This window comes from Numida meleagris, chromosome 4, assembly GCF_002078875.1.
Source record: "Numida meleagris isolate 19003 breed g44 Domestic line chromosome 4, NumMel1.0, whole genome shotgun sequence".
NCBI lineage: Eukaryota > Metazoa > Chordata > Aves > Galliformes > Numididae > Numida > Numida meleagris.
Window position 1 is genome coordinate 19,406,976 of NC_034412.1, and position 18,980 is coordinate 19,425,955.

At 45.1% G+C, this 18,980-nt stretch overlaps 1 protein-coding gene and 1 long non-coding RNA gene across 10 annotated transcripts in view; one reads left to right on the plus strand and one right to left on the minus strand.

Moving 5' to 3' along the window:
• MAP3K13 (mitogen-activated protein kinase kinase kinase 13) overlaps nt 1-18,980 on the plus strand; it is a 63,941-nt gene that overhangs the window by 23,680 nt on the left and 21,281 nt on the right. For 8 of the 9 annotated variants that reach the window (XM_021397265.1, XM_021397268.1, XM_021397260.1 and 5 more), the window contains one exon: nt 17,893-18,461. In XM_021397265.1, coding sequence (XP_021252940.1) covers nt 17,960-18,461 — 502 coding nt within the window. In that variant the 5' untranslated portion in view covers nt 17,893-17,959. Of the gene's footprint in view, nt 1-17,382; nt 17,470-17,892; nt 18,462-18,980 lie in introns of those variants that run through there. The other variant, XM_021397267.1, reaches the window with a different exon arrangement.
• Nucleotides 15,334-17,306, minus strand: LOC110399094. Its single transcript, XR_002438888.1, has 3 exons — nt 17,150-17,306; nt 16,725-16,907; nt 15,334-16,586 (listed from the first exon to the last, which is right to left on the minus strand). It is a non-coding gene; the product is annotated as an uncharacterized LOC110399094 (long non-coding RNA).

The following is an 18,980-nucleotide window of genomic DNA, read 5'->3' on the forward strand; positions in this document are numbered from 1 at the left end:
GAGACAGCTCTATGACTTAATTCAGAACGCAAGTATTTGGTATGCCATGCAGCACCTCCTAAGATTGTCCTGCTTTGGGGTGATGCACGTGATTCTGCGTTGTCCAGCATCACTCTTGAAAATGAGAATCAAAACCACCATTGCTGACAAGTTCGACACTCAGTCTAAATATTCCGAACCAAAAATCTGCTAAACCTGACTTCCAGTATTTAAGGTGTTATCATCACTCTTTGTAAAGTGAGTAATTCTGTGTTGTGGTTCTTCAGACCAGCCAAGAGGATCTTGGGGTCTGTGTTCAGCAGCAGCAGAACAGAATAAATGCCACGGGAAAGAGGAAAAGGAGAAGGAGCAATGAGCTGTAAAGAAAAAGCTACTGAGAGCTTCATGACTGGTGCTAGTCTGGGAGGAGGATGATGAGTAGGTTTTATGTGTCTTAAGAGTATTTATATAGGGCTGATCAACGGTTCTCAAAGGAACTTTATCACAAAGCTACAGAGAACTGTTAATACCAAAAATACTGCCTCATTCTGGCAGGCTCTAACTTACAAATGCTTGAATTCAGCTGTCTTAATGGGCTTTTGACATTTTTTTGTATTTTTTTTTTTGCTATAAATCTGAGTAATATTCCTCAAAGAGGTTGTATAACAGCAGCAAGGCTGGAAAGATTTAATTCAGCAAGACCTCATGCTGCAAAAGATCAGATTAATTTTTTAGCTTCTGGTCTTGCTGCAGAGCTTTCCGTACTTCGCTGTCTTCATAGGAGGAGAGTCCTGCAAGGCTCCAGAAGATCATTCTCACCTTTTGGCTCAATGCATCATCTGCATTGCTGAGCAGTTCTTGTGAGACATTCACTCATTTACCCTCTAACACAGGAGGCAATGAGAATTCCCTGGGTTAGGGCTGTAGTTACCATTTAGAAAACTACTTTCAGTGGCTTAAGTAAATTTCTCTTATTTGCAATCTGAGCACATTACTCCTCCTCCTCACCACAGAGGTGGAAGATAGGGCTTTTTTGAGTGTGTATGTTTTTTTTTTTCTTTGCGGAAACCATTTCTGTATTTAAGGATCTAAATCATCTCTCAATCTTCTCTTTTTACTTTGCTCAGATGGAGCAACCTCAGTCAACCCGCTCAGCTGTTAGGTCCCCTTGTCAGCTCTGCTCTCCTCGTGGTTCTGTGGTGGATTCTGTTTCTTAGCAAGCCTCACCCGAAATGGGCTTTACTAAAGACTTTACCAAAACTTGAGCATCAAGTGACAACTTGATATTTATAATTTGCACTTGGTCTGTGATCCTCTCTGTATCCCCAAATCTTTCTCTACAGAACATCTGCTCAGCAGTTGTTGATATATTTGTGCAAGTGGATCTTACCCTCTAAACAGAACATCCCATATTGTTTCATTATTTCCCCAGTAGTTTCCTATTCATGCCTTGACAGATCAGTGCCTTTTTGTGGGAATAATGTAGGTGATAGGACTCTCCTTTCCACACATCAGTGCTGAGGCTATGTTCTCAGGTCCCAAGAGCCCAGCAGTGCTCTGCAGCTCCCAGCCTGGGAGGGGAAGGGTGACTATAGCTTAGCCAGCTTTAAAAGCATCCCTTATGGCTGCTAATTGTACATTCTTATTACTTTTGCAGCATTTCTCTCTGCTGGCAATTCTGTTAGTGTTAATTATTGTTATGGAAGACTTCATTTTGGAATGATCTCTGGAAGAATCACTATTTCATGGCTCTTTCCCCTAACTAATGGGTGTGCTTTTCTCACAGGGCCTCTGCTAAGAATTTCTGCAAATGACCTCCAAGGGGAAAAATTAGCAGAAAATGAACACATTTCCTTCCCTTTAATTGTATTTTTGGTTAGGCATTAAAGATAGGGGTGACTTTCTCAAAGCACTGCGTATCTGAGTTTGTAGCCATCTCCAGCTCTCTGCTTTCAATCATGAACAGATCTGAAGGTCTCACCACAGCTCTGGTGCTGTCAGATTGTGATTTTTCTCAGCTGTGTTTGCAGGAAGGAATTCTCAACCAGAATCTCCCCAGTTCTGAGATTTTTAAAAGCCTGGAGATCTTCCAGTGGTTTACATACGATTTCTATCGCCCACTCCACCACTGAAGTTCAGGGCATTTAGAAGAGGAATGTCTGCCTGCAGATATGAAGGGAATCAAGCATTTTGCAGATTTCAGAGCTTGACAACGAAGTGTCCCTTTAGACATCCTATCTGTGCAAATACTTAGGCTTTCAGCAGAGTGGATTTATAAGCAGCTTTGTGTACATGTAGCTATGAAATTAGCCTTTGAGTCACTTCAATCTCTTCTGATTTTCTGCTTTTTCTAGAGGTGTACGCCATGGCGAGTGTTTGGCATTTGCTTTAGTTTTTCTGCTTCCCCGTGTGCCATCGGAGATGGGACGCTAGGATGAATGGGCATTGCTCTGATGTAGCACAGCCATCCCTTACATCCAAAGACTGATTTTTTTTTTAAAGTATTATTATTTTTTCCTAAGATCAATATCAAGTTATCAAGGCCTATAAGCAGCAAGCTTATGTTATTTTTGAATATTGGCCTAATATTGTTGTCTTTAGTCTCCTGCAATTTCAATAGTTTTCCAGTTTATGAAAATTGAAGGTCACAGGATTAGAGTGCTTGTTAAATGATTATATTTGGACTAAAGTGTTACGCCTAGCAGATGCTGTATAGCATTCCTATTAGTTACTAATTGGCTTGGAAGTCCTTAATTATCCTATCTTTTTCAAATGTAGTGAACAGATATTTGTTAAGTACTTTTAGCTTTTCTTTTGCACCCATTTCCACTGGCTTTGCCTGCTGTGTCTCCTAGTGGTCTATTTAGTTACTCAAATATCGTTTCTAGCTGTGAATTTGTCACTAGCACTTGTGTGCTCCCAATGAACTTTGTTTTCATAGTAGCTTATATCCTTGTCGTATGCCGTATGTTTTTTTCTCCTTTTGTTTTCACTTTTAATATTGAACTAAACTTATGCATAGGGTCATGTTAGGGCATCTGATACTTCATAAAGAGTTCCCCACTTTTGCCAGCGCTTTTGTCTGAATGAGATGTGGGGAAATTCTAACACTGGTCCACTTGTAGTGAGTTAGCTCCTCTGTTGCATGAGGGGTGTGTGATGTGTGTTATTGAAATAGATAGCTGATTCCAGCCCTCCTGTTTTCTAATGCTGTTGTTTGGCTAGCAGCACGATCTTGTAAGCAGCCATCACTTTGAGGGCAATGGTTGCTTTTCATACCGACTGAAAGTACTTATCTTGGATTCGGTTTAGGATCTTTGCATCTGGAAAATTTTAACCTGGGCTGTTGAGACAAGGACACAATTCAGTCTTGATATGCTGACCCTGGGCACCATGGAAAAGAAAATCTGAAGTTGCATGTGCAAGTACTTTTCCTCTATGGGATCCATCCTGGGGTTTTGTTCCCACTTACTTTCCCTGCTGGGTGTTTTTTAAATGTCACTGTAATTAACCCTTGGAAACCTCTGAAAATTATTTTTTATTCTATCTTTGCCTCTGAGTTTTTAGTTCTGTGGCAATATTCCTCCTTTTCTTCCACTTCTTGAGCATGGTACTGTGCTCCCCTTCTCAATCCTGAATTTATCCCATTTCGTCTTAGGGCGAGGAAGCAATTGTCATTTTTGTTTCTGTACTGAAAGTGCACAGAAATCTATAAGCTCATTTCTGTACCATGATGGTGAGGCTGTAAAGCAGAATGTTGTGCTCTGGGGGCAAGGAAGGCAGGACCCAAGTGTCCAGGTGCTGCTGGGGTGTGAAGTCATGGCATGCAACTGTCCCTTGGAGGAGATATCACTGCATTCACAGCGCTGCTTCTCCTTTTGTGTCCTACTGCTTGACCTGTAACAGTTGCATTGTCTGGGTACAAACCTTGCGATGTATTTTTTTTGTGAATTCTAGCTCTTAAAAAATAGGTATCCATTCATTAGATCTCCTCAGCAGAAGTTAATGTGTGCTTTCTTTGATCTTGAAAGTAGGTAATGAGAGATTTGCATTAATTTTCATTTTCTCTGGTCAGCTTTATAAAGCTCCATTCAAAAACTGAAGTCCTGAATCAAAGCTGAAATGATTGTGGCTGCTACTGCATTTGGAGCCTACTGATAATTCATATCGTAGCAGCCCTTTGGTTGGATTGATTGCATCCAGCTCCTGGGTACTGCTGAGAGGTGAGGGTGCGCGGATGGGCAGGCGAAGGACTCCCATGCTATACCTTCAGGCTGTGCCATCCTGGCTGTCTGCTGAGCCCCTGGCTCCCTATCAAAGACACTTAAACAAAAAAACACCAAATAACCCTACTGTCTTACCATGTGCAAACAACAACCCATCCCCTCATATAAGTGCTTTTTATGTAAGTACTCTCTGCACATGTGGCTCTATTAGCCTTCAGGAAGGCCCTTCTTCCGTGGAAGTTAGTATCAGGGATGTAACGGAGCACAATCTTTGTTTTTCAAACTCAGATCTGTTTTGTTGTTGCATTCATCCCTAGTTGATTTTGGGATGTTACCCAGTTTCCATAGGAAAACATGGGAATGTCTCAGACATCCTCTCAAAATGTGCTCCACAGGGTGAATGTCACAACATTTGATTTTTGGCTTAGTTGCTTCCTACTGGCTAGGAGCAGGGGTGGTAAAAATATGAAAATCCTGGCTCTTAATAATCTGGAAGGTACAAATTGTTGAGAAACAGTTCTCATCACACTGATGAGTTCTGTTACCCACCAAGATCATGGAACTGTAGAACAGCTTGGGTAGGAGGGGGCCTTATAGCTCACCCAGTCCCAATTCCTGCTGTGGGCTGGCTGCCCCCCACTGACTCAGGCTGCCCAGGGCCCATGCAGCCTGGCCCTGAGCACCTCCAGGGATGAGGCACCCACTCTTCCTGGGCAGCTTGTGCCAAATGGTGTAATTGCACACCATGCAGGTGAGGTTTTTCTTCAGACCTTAATTCCTGGCCATGCTCGTCTCCTCTCAGAGATGCAAAACCAAGGCCGAGCTTGATTCTGGGCAGAGAGAACATGAATTTTGAGGAACATGGTTTAGTGGGAAATATTGGTGATAGGTGGACGATTGGACTGGATGATCTTGGAGATCTTTTCCAACCTTGGTGATTCTGTGATTCTATAATTCTATGGTAAGTGAACTGGTGCTGCTCTTGGTGCCTCCACTAGGACACTACCATCCACTCAGGCCTCCAAAATGGCACAGTGCCCTTGCATCTGGTGTGCTGAACTGAGGGCGTGCGTTGGCACGGCTGTGGGATGGGATGGAGATGGCGGTGGGCTGCTGTGTGGATGGAGCCCTGCTGTGCCCACCGCTCAGTGTGGCTGCACGTGTTCAACTCGGTGTGCTCGGAGTTGTGCTTCTGAGTGTTTCTGACATTGGGCGCTTGTCTGCCTGCTGTTGCGAATGTTTGGGGAGAGCTGAATGCGTGATTCTGTCAGTGCTCCTATTTTGATTTTGTTGGTGCCTTTGCATCACTAATCAAACACAAGCCTCCTATTGTTCTCCCTGCGGCTTCCTTCCAGTACATGCTTATATTTCATTATTTTAATAATAATACCCAGGGTTTGAAATCCTCAAAAAAGCCCGAGAGATAACAAACTCCTTTTCTGATTACTAAATGCACTTGATTCATAGAACAGATGGCTGCTATTCGATACGCTGCCGTCACCGAGCTGCGCGCAGGGGCAGCAGCTCGGCTCGGAGGCAGCGGAGGATGTCCTCGCCCGCTCCTTCCCCAGCATGGCAGTGCTGATGCCATTTTCCCCCCGGCCCCAGCGATGCACAGCCTGCTCCCCGCATCCCCTCCCCGCCTCGCTGGCGTGGGGCTGCTGGGCTCGTGCTGCCTGGATCTGGCTGGCAGGAGGTGGCCAGCGGTGCATGCACCGATTGGCTGCCCCCTGCTCCCCAGCCAGCTCCGCCGAATCTCCAAACAGCCCCATTTCCATCCATTCATGAATCTGTGACGTCAGCATGCTTCTGTGCTCCTTTGCAGCAGGCTGCAGGATTGTGTGGGTGGAATTTCCTTTTATTTTGCAACACTTCCTTTTTTTCTTCTTTTCTTTCTTTTTCTTTTTTTTTTCCTTCCATCTTTTTTAAAACAAGAAAATGGAGCATCACATAGGCGACCTTCATCCTCGTAAGTATTTGGAGAAAATACCTATTTTGAAGCGTGTGTGCTTGTGTCTGTGTTTGATGGGCAGTGCTCCCGTTTCGCCATTTATCTGGGAAGGACAGATGGATGTTGCATTTGTGATGTGATAGGGCTGAAAAATGATGCTGAGAGCAGGGATGGGGAAACAGGAAACCTGAATTCATCCATACCCACGTTACAGAGTCGGAGCTGCCCTGTCCTTTTGCTTGTCTGAGAGACATTTTTCAGTTACAATTCTGCACGTTATCTTCTTGTGCCCCCCTTTTAAAGGGGAAGGAGGGAAAAGCAATAGAGAATGGATATGTGTGGAATATGCAGGGAATGTCATAAGTATTGTTAGAGATAAGATAAAGAAGCAGAATTGTGGTTTTTGTTTGGTTTCTTTTTTTTTTTTTCCTTTTAGGTATTTGTGATGCTTTCCCATGTGGACTAATGAAATGCTGCTTCTGTTGTGTCACAGTAGTAAATAATTTAAATGTGTTTTTGAAGGGATGGAAAGATGTCTTTCTCTCTTTAGCAGCCTGTTAGGAATTTTCCCTTTATTACAGCAAGCAGCGGTTGTGCTGTCTGCGTGGCACCGAACGCGGGAGTTCTCCCCTTTCCCCAATAAACCAGGAGCTGGGAGCAGCATCTGGGTTAAGGATCAGATCACAGGGGCAAGATTTGTCATATTCTTGCTCACCTGGATGGGGCATGATGTCATGTTTTCTCCAAATGTAATGAGTGGAGCTGTTCTATAATTTTATTTTTGGAACCTGGGGGGAGGTGTCTGTACTGCAATATCTTAATCATACTAAGCCAGATAGCTCTACTCGGTAAATGAAAAATGGGCTATTTTAGGTTGATCTGGGGGAAGATGACATCAGATCTGTACGTTTGGATATATGGATTTTATCAATAGGCAGTCTGTTTCAATGGGAGAAACAGAAAGAACTCGTGAGTGCTGATTTTGAGGGAGAATCTATAGAAATATTTGAGAAGCATGGAAGTGAAATTAGAGAGATTGAGCAGGTCTGACTGCAGGTGCGGCCCTTCTCTCAGCACCTGCTGAGAGGATATCCTGCAATTAAAGTTGTTACTGGCGTACAAGTTTCTGTTACTGTCCTTTTTGTTGTGTGGCTTTTTATTCCTAGGGCTACGACCCTTTGAAGCTCCGCTTCGGTAGCACACTGCTGCTGTGAAACTCAAACACATGACATTTTGGTGGAGCAGGTTGCATGTTCTGCTCTTACACCGGTTTTGTTCCTGTGCGTCGGGCCCTCTGGGTCTTTGTAAGCCAGAGCAGTGCTGTCACTCAGAGCTGTCTTTGTCCCCCGCTGCCTGACAGTTGCATCTATGGCCGGGATTCACTGTGACCCCCACGTCTGCAATTAGCCATCAGCTCCCAGCACAGCGCATCTGGTGAGCATGCTCACCATTCCTGCTGTACGAGGAATGGTGTTAATGGGGGCACGTTTTCTTCTGATTGCTTTTTTAACCTTCCTCTTTTGTATTCCGTGCTAAGGAGTTGGTAAGTGCCTTATCTCCGATGGATCAGAAAATTGAGTCATGATTTGTTTGAGAATCTCTTCATAGGAAAGCAGTTTCACAACTGATAGTTATTAAAATGCGGTGCTGTTCTGAGCAGACAGGATAAAGGTTTTGCTCTATTTCCAGTTGCGTTCCTTTTTAATGACTGTGTGGGCAAATACTAGAAGGTGTCTGAGCCCGGAGTTGTTCGGACTTGGTGCCTCTTTGGGGCTTCCTGCAATTCAGCTGTGGGAATAGTCATCACATTTTTCAAAATGAGAGAATCTTGAAAGCTTTTATATGTCTACGTATATTTAAAAAAAAAATAAATAGAGAAACGCGTCTGACACCAGCCATACGAACAGGTTTGATGCTGGTGCAGGTTCTGCAGCCCTGCTGTGCAGGACAGGGTGGGCCGGGCAGTGCCCACAGCTTGCTGTGCACCAAGCGGCTCTGCCAAGCTCCCACCTGAAGTCCCAGCTGTGGAGGAGGATTGCGGAGGGCTGCTTCTGCAGCTTCGGGGAGTTTTGCAGTCATCTCTGAATGAAAGTGAATAAATTGAGGCAAAGATTACCTCTGTGTTTGCGGAAGGAGGCAGGAGTTGGACTCTTCAGTAAGCCCTGGCCTGCTTAGGGCACCTCTTTTCTCTCCTTAAGCCCTGTGCAGGGGCTGGAGCTCCTTTAGGATGCTCTTGCTGTGACACTTCAGCAAATCCCTTTTGCTTCTTGCTTGGGAAAAGGGGGTGGGCAGTAAATATTTCACCAAAACCATGCTCTGCTCTGGATTGGATAGCAAGCTGGCTGCTGTGGCAGGGTGGGCTGGAAGCAGAAACACTGTGTGCTTGCTGCCTCCTCTATGAATACTCATTTTGACCTCTGTGCTCGTCCCCTGTTTACAATCTCAACAAAACATCGCGTGTTGGAGTGGGCTTAAAGGCACTTGTGACAACTGGGAGTGGGCTGGGGTCAAGAAAGGATTTTTCTGTGAAAAGTGCATGGTTCTGTAATCCTCTGTCAAACCTGTGATTGTTGCTGCTCTTTGAAGTGCAGGGTGGGGGGTGAGGAAAGAAAGGAGACACAGACCCCTGTGGAGCATGAAGGGACGCTGGGCTTCCTCCAGCAGCAGGACTGTGGAGCGCAGGTCTCAGGGTGGAGGTTTCCTTTGCTCCTGGGATGTTTGTCCTTTCCTGTCCCCAGCCCATTGCTTTGCAACCTTCAGGTCTTGTGAAGGACACCAAAAGCAGCAACAAAGATGCACAGCTGCGAGCTTACCCCTGGAACATGGAACACCTGATCTCTGTCCTCATGGTGTGAGAAGATCCCCTTCCTTTGTCAGAGCTACCTAGCAGGGTGAGTCAGGGGCTAGCATTGCCTTGGAAGGTCCCTGCAGGATGCCAGGTGGCATGCAGGGCCTGTACGCTCTCCTCTGTGGTTCTGCAGCCCGTGACATTGTGTGTTGTGTGTGCTGCCCTGATCATGTTACCATCACAGACGGCTCTTGTGGCCGAAGAATAGGATCACACCTCTCGGGTGCTGCTCCAGCCCGTACTCTGTGTCGGTAAGATGGGCTTAATAGAGGCCCCTGAGCAGGCCATTGTGCTCGCTGCTCTCTTGAGGAGTAATCCTCTTTGCTTGTGGAAGTGCTGCGGTGCTGAGCACAGCCCAGTGCTGCCGCTTCCCCTGGGAGCTGCCTGCTTCTCCAGGTGTGCCACTCTCCCCATCGGGTGCCAGCACTCATCGTGGTGATGATGGAAGGCTGAAGTGCTGCATGTGCCCCAGTATTCGTTTTGTTTTTGTCTGCAGCTGTTTAGTTACCTTAATGCTGGGTATGAATCACATAAGCTGCTAGTGCCGAGAAGGTTGTGTATAGTTTTTATGTCAAATGTGCTTTGCAAATGTTGAATAATTCATGTCTACTACAAAAATAATAGTAAGTATGTGAGTGAATTTACCTGAGACCAGGCTGATGTCTCACATGAATTCAAGTGAGAGTTTGATTTCAGTCACTGGATTCCTGAAAATAGCACTTGCATATCGATCTTCATCCTCAAAGATCTCTCAGACGTTAATTAATCTTAATGCTGCTCCTTGGAGGAAAATATGATGTTTCTGTTCTGTGAGGGAAATTACAAGATACAGTCCACTGGTAGTACTTGGAAATCCTGGTGGCTTCATGTGGCAATGCCAGGGAAACTGTCAGGGGGTCTGTGAACTCTGAATTTCTCTTGATTTTTGTAGTTGTGAAATATTTGAATTTAAAATCCTTTAATTTGTAATTGTTAATTAGTAATGTAATGTGGATCTATAATGAGGTAGGAAAGTGCAAAATTCTGAAGGATGGAGAGAGGGAAATGGCCCTGAAACCTGTGACTGGCTTTTAAAAAGTGTTTCATAGCATCATGACAGCTGTAAAGATGAAAGAGGTATGTCCAGCTTAAGATCAATTCTAGATTTTGATCCAAGATGGTCTCTGGTAGTAATTCAGTGGTAAAAGGCTAATCAGTGTTTAGTCTGTTTATGGCAGCTGGATGTTGCACAGCATCCTTGAAGAGCTTATGACAGAGGGCATCAGTGGCCTGTTGGACGTTGAAGCCGTGTACATGAAACCACTGGTCTTTGATGGATGCCCATAGCTCGGGACATGCAAGCAACCATACCAGAAGTCGAGAATCATAGAATTGTTAAGGTTGGAAAAGACCTCTAAGATCCAACCATCAACCCGTCACCACCATGCTCAGTAAGCCATGCTTTTTTGGAAAGGGGAAAGGGAGGGGGAAGAAAGATGCCACCGCTCTTCTATAGTAAGGAGACTGTAGGGACAGCAGATATGGTTTCGTAGTACCACCCTGTGCTTCTTGTTTAAGGTTATGTATGGATACTGGGCATGGATGTGCATGTGAACGCAGAGTGAATCACAGCTGCTGTCAGTAATTGCCTTCCTTTCCTATGGACGTCCTCCAGATTTTTGGTCAGGCAACCAGTTCCTGGCAGACACGTGGGGATTTACTGAAGAGTGGATTTAGAAACACTCTTCCCATTTGATTGTCAAGATCACATGTAGAGTCCATGGGCATACAAAGTTAATTTCACATTGTCCCATTCAGTTCGTTGTAACAGCATGGTACAGGGTGATCCCCCTTTTCCAGCCCTTTGTCTGCCTCCCAGCCCTGTCCCCCAAAGGCAGCTGGCTGGTAACCATCCTTTTTTCAGAAACGGATGGCCTCAATTTAGAACCACAGAGAAGGGCTGGCTGCTTTGCAATAGAAATATGTGGTACCAAAATCCTGCAGTGAATGTAAGAGTCATTATGCAACATCACTTATTTCCTATGGCATCAGATTATGCAATTTCTGAGCAGAAGAATGCAAAGCCCTGGAAGAACACAGCAGCACTTTAGGAGATCCAAAAATACCTTATACAGGATAGAGGAAGCATTTATGTACGTAGTGCTGAAAATACACGGTTATGTAAGCTGCTTATTTCATAAACTGTGCTTTGGGAAGCTGGCTAGCTAGCAGGTGAAACAGGAATCAATCTGGCTTTCACTGAAATCAGCTGGAGTGGTCTCCCTGAATATGAGGTGGGGGTGGAGGTTGGTTCTTTGTCTGCCTTGTTCACAAAGATGATTGTTCGTTTTGTTTGTTCCTCATGCCAAAAACTAGAAGTGGCTGCCTCATTTCTTCTTCCAAATCAAGCACCACCTTCTCCACACCCCCAAATCTGTGACCTTATGGTGGAGGAGTTCCTACTTTAAATGTTTGTCTGGTGTCTTTGGAGTTAAAACATTCATTCCTGTGAGGAGAGCCAGTGCAGATGCACGACCCATGCAGTGATCAGTCAGCAGAATTCTTTACGGTGTAGTAATGCCCTGTTAAATTTCTTTGGAGGAGATGAGAAAACATGAGAAAAGGGGATCTGGTTGATGGAACCTGTTGGGGTTTTGACGTGATTGCTTACCAGAGGTTCTTCAGCTGAACAGCTATAAAATACCAGGTACGCCCTTTCACAAACAAATAACAGGTTAAATGACATGAAATAAGAGTAAGGATAAATAAAGTAATGTTGAAAAATGTTTCGCTAATAGCAGTTGTTAGCTCTGGGTTCTGGAGTTGCACTCCTCATACGCCTTACACCTCTGCTTCCTGTATCCCGGTCATTTGGGATCATTCTGAAGCAAGAGCATCCATCAACAAAAGTAAGTAAGTGGTGTGCCCACACTGGGGATTCTTAGTGCAGTTTTACTCCCCTGCCTCTCAGATGATAGAGGAGAAGTGGGAAAGGTGTAGAAAAGTGATCAGAGATGCAGAGTAACTTTCATACAGTGAATGAGTAGGTGGAGTGGATTTTCAGGCTTGGAGATAGATGTTGAGTGGAGGATGAGATGGTTCGTAAAATCACAGCTAGCATTAAGAAGATGAAGGGTTCAGGTATCAGCGAAGAGCTGGCTGTTTGAGGAGAGTGACAAGCATGTGGGGGGGTTGGTGTGAAGGATACGTGGTGCTACCTTGTGCAACACACAGTGAAGCTACAAACCTTCCTGCTGCAACGTAGCGAATGCCAAAGTGTTCTTGTTTGAAAAATAGTTTGACACATCTGTAACAGGAAAAATGTGTTGTGGGCTATAGAGTAGAAAACTAGCACAGTGTGCTGCTGGGCTGGGAGGTCGGTGTGCATTGCGGGGAGACTGCCTGGGGTGTGCTAGGGGCATTTACCTGTCTGCAGATCCCTATCTTGGTTCTTGGAGCAGGAAATGGAGATAGACGACCATGCCATTCTGGTCTGGTCTGGGATTTTTCCTGCGGTATGGCCTATGTGCTGCTTCTTTCAACTCCAGCAGGCTGAGCTGGAATATATGAGATGCAAACCTCCAGCTGGCTCGAGGCACAGAACTCAAATGCAGTCATTCTGAATAATTCTTGGCTGGAATGCCGTACTATTTTTGTCATTGTCAGAAAGAGTTCAGACCAGAAAGCGAAGCAGAGTTGTCTTTCTCACTGATGCAGTGACAGACAAAAGTACATTACAACTGTAAAACCATTTTGCCAAAATGTTGAGCACCTATTTGGGAATAGACTGAGTATATTGAATAGACGTGAACACTGATCAGCAGATGCAGGAATTCAGACTTGTGTTGTGATGGTACATGCGGCATAGTTATTTGTCCAGGTCTCACCTGCTTAATGCCCACGGCTATGTTAAATACTCAGCTAACCTTTTAGTATGCTTGTTGAATTGTAAACCCTAACACACCTAGCTCAGGAAATACTGTGTCTGCCAACGGTGATCATCTTATGTTGAGGTGGCATTCAAATATTTACCAGAGAAAGGAATTGAAAGTACGCAGTCCGGTCTTGTTTCTGCAGTCGGTACAGAAGTCATGCAATATTTATCTGACAGCCAGAAATTACAGGGAAAAGCACAGGAGACAAAAATTGTGACAACATTTCTGTTTACCCAGGAAAGTCTGCTGCTTTCTTGTAGAGCAAGCAAGGGTACATGCATAAATGTGCTGAGATCAGAGCTGCTGCAGTGGCAGCTGGAAAATCTCGGGTAGGCCAGATGAAGTGTTTATCAGAAATTAATGATATTTTGGCAATGTTGTCACTGCAGTACTTGAAAATAAGGCTGGTCGTGGCTGAGAGATCATGCAGGTGTGAGGGATGGGATGTGTGTTGTGATGGAGGAGCTTTGTTGAAGGAGGTGACATTCATTCCCTCCTCTCCGAAAACAAACAAACAAAACACTCCCAAACAAAATCAGCCGCAAAACTAATGAGCTGTTGCCTTGGGCTAGTTCATAGTTAGCTTAAAGATTTGCAAGTTCTTTAACAAAAAAAACCCTTGTTTTAGATGGAGACGTGAAGGCAAAGCAATTCAGTGTGAAGCATCAGGATATGCTCCGTTGCATTTCCCCCATGTGAATAATGCTACTTCAGAAAAAAAAAAAACAGAGGTTACACTTCGGTCTATGCAACTCATTCTGCATTTCTATAGCTGTTATTACAGCTTGTGTTCTGAACAGCCATGTCAAACAGAAATGTGTACTCCAAGTGATGTAAAACCATAGAAGTGCAGTATAGAGGAGTGTCTGATTCATCCATACAGCACTTTCCTCAGCAGAAGACTGTGAAGAGAACAAGTTTGCTGGAATCCTGTGAATTACAGATCATGTGATTGCAAACCCCAGAGGTCAGAAATGAGAGCCCCGACTCTGGTACTCACCAGCTCAGCAGCTCTCTGTTCTTTAACATGCTGGAGGTGGACCATGTGCCAGGTCAGGAGACCGCAGCAGGCTGTGTGGGAAAGTTCCCTGCGGAAGGAGATGGTCACCAGGGGCAGTGGAGCTGCTGCAGGCTGTGTGCGGTGTGGTGAGGTAACTATGCTTCATAAGCAGGCTTTTTGCATTTGTGTTAGACTCCAGAAGGCTTTGAAGTATTGTCCCAAGCCAGGAGTGTTGCATTAGTCTTTAGATGATATGCAGTTGTGTTATCAGAACGGAAAGGTATAGTTACCGTGCTGTACTTAATGTAGCCAGGAGATAGTCATGCTGAGTACCAGGAAAACGTAAGGGAGCTCCTGTGTGTGGTTATAAGTGGTGGTATGGGCAGGAATCCCCTCTGACCTTGAGGTTTGCCCTGTGTCAGTCAGCTAGCTTCTGCCAGCTGCTCTTATTTAGTCCTTCAGTATGCATCAGAGAATTGCCTTTTCTTAGTATAATGGACATGCAATCATAGAATGCTCTTGACTCTGTGATATGATGGCATTTGAAGGAAACCAGTCCAATGTTACTAGACATGCATGTACATATGTACCATTAGGAAACTGAGAGGTGACCGCTTTGTACTCAGGCAACCTTTACGGTATGCTAAGATGTTTTGTGTGATGTCTCTGGAATTATGATTTGCTGTTTGAGTTTTAGCGCAGCTCATCACAGGAGACTTGATTATAGCTTGTGCAAGGCACGTGTTTGACTCGGCCATGTCTTCCAATCTGACCATTGCTTTGACACTGTCATAAATGTTCAACTTGTGCAGGTAGCTCTGTGCGTGTGTGAGAACACTTACCAGAGGGAACACACGTATCAGGCATTGTGGAAGCATGTCTTGTGATAGCTGATTCACCCACACCAGTGCTGCTTTGGTTAATCTGTCACTTTTCTAATAGCTGTCAGCAGCATGGTGAGGTGCAGCCTCATTCTTCCCAGAAGAGGGGTACTTTGCCCTGCTTGTGTTTGGGCATGGGGAGCTTTTGCTGGGAGAAAAGCTGTGCCTGGAAATGGAATCACTTACAAGAAGCTGGGATTATACAAAATTACTCTAAGCTTTAAATTCCTTTATAGACATGAAACAAATTTGCTAGCTGCAGAGTGCATGAACTCATCAAAATAGCTTAAGTCAGAGGTTTTGCCTTGAAGTCTGCAGTTGCAGAAGCACTTGGTGAAATGTGAGTATCTTCAATATACACAGAACCCTCCTACACATGCACGCAGCTTTCAGCTTTGGCTTGGAGGCTGCTACAGCAGAAGCATCAGTAAGACAGAAGAACTCCACTTGCCTATGTTCTTTGGTGTAGAAGCTAAGGAGGCACATACAGATCATAAACATCCCCAATGGCAAATGCTCTGTGTATTGTGAAGCTTCAGACTTTCAATGAAATGTTTAGGGTTTTTTTGCATTCACTGAAAGTAACATTTCTTTTATTGGGAAGTGTTGAATATAAGCGATCTCAGTCATGCATCTGGTACTCTGACCAAAAGAATAGGGGAAGCGTGGCAATAAAGCTTGAAAAATTCTCTTTGTCCCTTGTTTGAAGAGATGGCAAGGTCAAAGGCAACCTAATTTGGTTGTGTTAAATCAAATTTTGCTGAGGTAAGAGACTGCACTGCAGAATTTACTGTAATGTCAGATAATTAAAAAAATGAATTTTGCCAGCAGCATTGATTCATTGTGGCAGAAACCGCCTTCTACCCCCGCTGATGTATCTGGACCACTTCTCTTCTCACTGGCCCTGTATGGAGTTGTTATAAAGTGAACGCTGCCTTCTTGTGCTCTCAGCAATTTGACTACATCACCAAAGTAGCAGGCTGCTTATGTAAGTGCCTGAATAGTAAGGGTGTAGCACGCCAGTTGGGAAACAGTCCTGTAACTTTTGCATTCGTCCTATCCCTTCCTCCTGACTCCATGGAGCTTATATAGCAGTGTATTCTATACAATGTTAAATGTGTGCAAGGAAAGTTGTTCTTTGCTAAATCTACCGAGTAAAGCATTCTGAAGTCAGAAAACTACATGCAGAGGTAACAGCAAAATCCTAGCTTTTTTTAGCTAGTGTATTGTGTTAAGTAGATGTGAGGTACTTTGGGACGTTATCACCTCAATTCTTGTTTTGGCTCTTACTCTGGGGTTTCTTGCAGCTGAAATGAAGACTGTTTCATTCACACTGCTGAACATGCTGTGTTACGGAGAACAGATTCCTCTGTAGGGACACTGGTCACTCTTTTGCTTAAGGAGTCACTTGTCCCTTTCAGAGTGCTGGGAGTCAGTGGTGCCCAGGAGCACTGAGCTGGAGTTGTTTTGGAGTTTTTCTGAAATTCTGTTCAGGTTTGAGACTTTTCTCTTTCTTTCTTTGCATCAACAGCAAAATCTGTGATTGTATAACATCTGTGAGCAGTAACCATGCTGCTGCAGGCACCCCACAGCTCCTACACCAGGTGGGCAGTTGTAATGTTGCTCGTGGATAGGTCCGGACCAACCAGCTCTTGGGGGTTCTGTATAAGTTTTGGTCAGCTCCTTTATTGGGATAGACCGTGGTCTCACTTAGTATTTTGCGTTCTCCTGAAGAATTGTGCTTACAACCGGAATGACATCCTTCTGACAAAGCCTTGATGTGTACCCTTATGATCAGGTGGAAATACAGGAAGAGGAGGTGATGTAGAACAGTCTCCTGGCTGTTCTCGTTCACTGCTTCCCCTCCTGAAGTGGGACTGAAGCACAGGGCATGAGCTTTTCATACACCGAGCTGAAGTTCTTACCTTTCATCTCTGTAGTGACCTCATCTTGAGAAATTATGACTCTGATCTGTTCCCTCTTGATTGGCTGCACGCACCTGGCCACCTCGTTCTTCCTTTCAGTGCCTGTTTGCGGAGCTCAGGACTTTGCACCCGGTGTAACTGATCTTCTTAACAAAATTGTTTCTCTCACTGCCATTTTTCCCCCTGTTAATTTTATATGCAATTTAAAATTGGACTTTGGTCTGTTCCAGGCTGCATGTGCTTAATGACTTGTGGTGCAGGGTCAGAGCCTTGTGTTTCAGAGGTCGCTCTGCCCAAGAAAGGCCCTGGGCAGTGAGTGGCCAGGGGGTGACCTGGGCCCTCCCCCAGCAGGGGTGACACAGAGCTGGCTTGTGGAAATAGGGCTTGCAGTGGATTGTGTAGCAAGAGGAGAGAGACGGGAAGACCTTGAAAAAGGGGCACCGTCTCTGAGTGTGTTTGCAGATTAAACTGGAGGACTACAATGGTCACCACTTGCAGCTGGGGGGGAGCCGGTACCAGCCATCCTTTGGTGGATTCAGAACACTGTGTCACAGAATCATAGAATCGTAGGGATTGGAAGGGCCCTCTGGAGGTCCCTCAGTCCAACCCCCTGCTAAAGCAGGTTCCCTACAGTTGGTCACACAGGAAGGTGTACAGACAGGTCTTGAATGTCTCCAGAGGAAGAAACTCCACCACCTCCCTGGGCAGCCTGTTCCAGTGCTTGGTCGCTCTGTCAGTAAAGAAGGTCTTCCTTGTTCTTTGTTTCTCTAATGCCTCATCTCAGGGGTTTGCAGAGGAATCCTGGGTTTGTACGCTGCACCAGACCTGAGGTCATTGATGGCACTCAAACTGTAGCTGGGCAACACCTGGGGATCAATTTCAGTCTGATAAAGGCTGTGCTGTGAAGTGGGACAGTTCTGACCTTCAGATGCGTGTGCAACACTAGTGGTGCGTGTTCTCCAGGATACTGAGAGTTCTGTGTTGAGCAGAGGTTCTGTAGGAATAATTTATTTGCTTCTTTCAGGGCAGTCCTTGCTTACGAAGTATCAACAGTTGTCTGGTATGGCTGGTTAACTTTGTTAATTATCTGCTCCCCTTGTATAAAAGTGCATGTAGTGAAAATACGTGGATGAAAATTTGAGGGTTGTTCTTTTTCCTCTTGTTGCAGGTACTGGCTCCATGCGTCACGTCTGAATTGTGCCATTCTCTAAGTTTCAGCTCAGCCCGTCTCCTTGATGCACACTCACGGCATCATGGCCAGTACTCAGGATCGCCTGAGCTTGTCTTCCTCTCCAAACTCGGTCAGCAAAGCTTTCTGTGAAGATAAAGACTTTGGTAGGCTACATGATGAACATGGACCTACTGGAAACCACCCGTCCCCCGAGCTCATAGAAGATATGCGTGAGAAGGGCTTGCTGCAGACGGACCTCATGGACAACGTGAGCAGCCCGGTCACTGCAGCCGTGCTGACCAGCATCAGTGAGGACTCTAGGGACCAATTTGAGAACAGCGTGCTGCAGTTGCGAGAGCAGGATGAATCTGAAACAGCCATTCCTCAGGGCAACAGGAGCACTATGGATGGAGAGAGCAACAGTGGAGCGGACGATGTTAAAGTGCAGTTCAACAGATCAGGCAGTGGGAGCGGTGGGTTTCTGGAGGGACTTTTTGGCTGTCTGAGGCCCGTGTGGAACATCATAGGCAAAGCATACTCTACAGACTACAAACTGCAGCAGCAAGGTAAGTGGGGAAACAAACTTCAATTTCTTCTGGGACAATGTGTGAAGATGAGGAAACCAATCTACGGCTTTTCCCAGCTTTGTGTGTGACCATTTTGCCTCATACAGCCCTGTAATGGGTTTGCAAAGAGAAATCTTGTACCTCACAGCCTACAGTTATTGTTAGCATTGAAGGCTGCTAGGGATGGAGTCAAAAACAATTGCATGTTCTTACCCAGGCCCTTGGACTGTTGTGACAAAGTCTGAATCTGAACCACGTATGTTTGTAAGTGAGGGTCCGAAGAACTGTGGCAAACATGGGATTGTACCAACTGCTTCGTTTCTGCATCTTCCCTGTGCCAGATGAACTTGACATAGGCATTTCTACTGCTGTGTGTGCATGAGGGCTGTCTCCAGTTGACTGCCAAGACTGACTGCCAAGTTGACTAGCAGGAGTATTTCTTCTCTATGGGCACATTACATTAGAAAAATGTATATGTATGTACCGAAAATGTAATTTGGGGATAAGTTATGTCCCAAA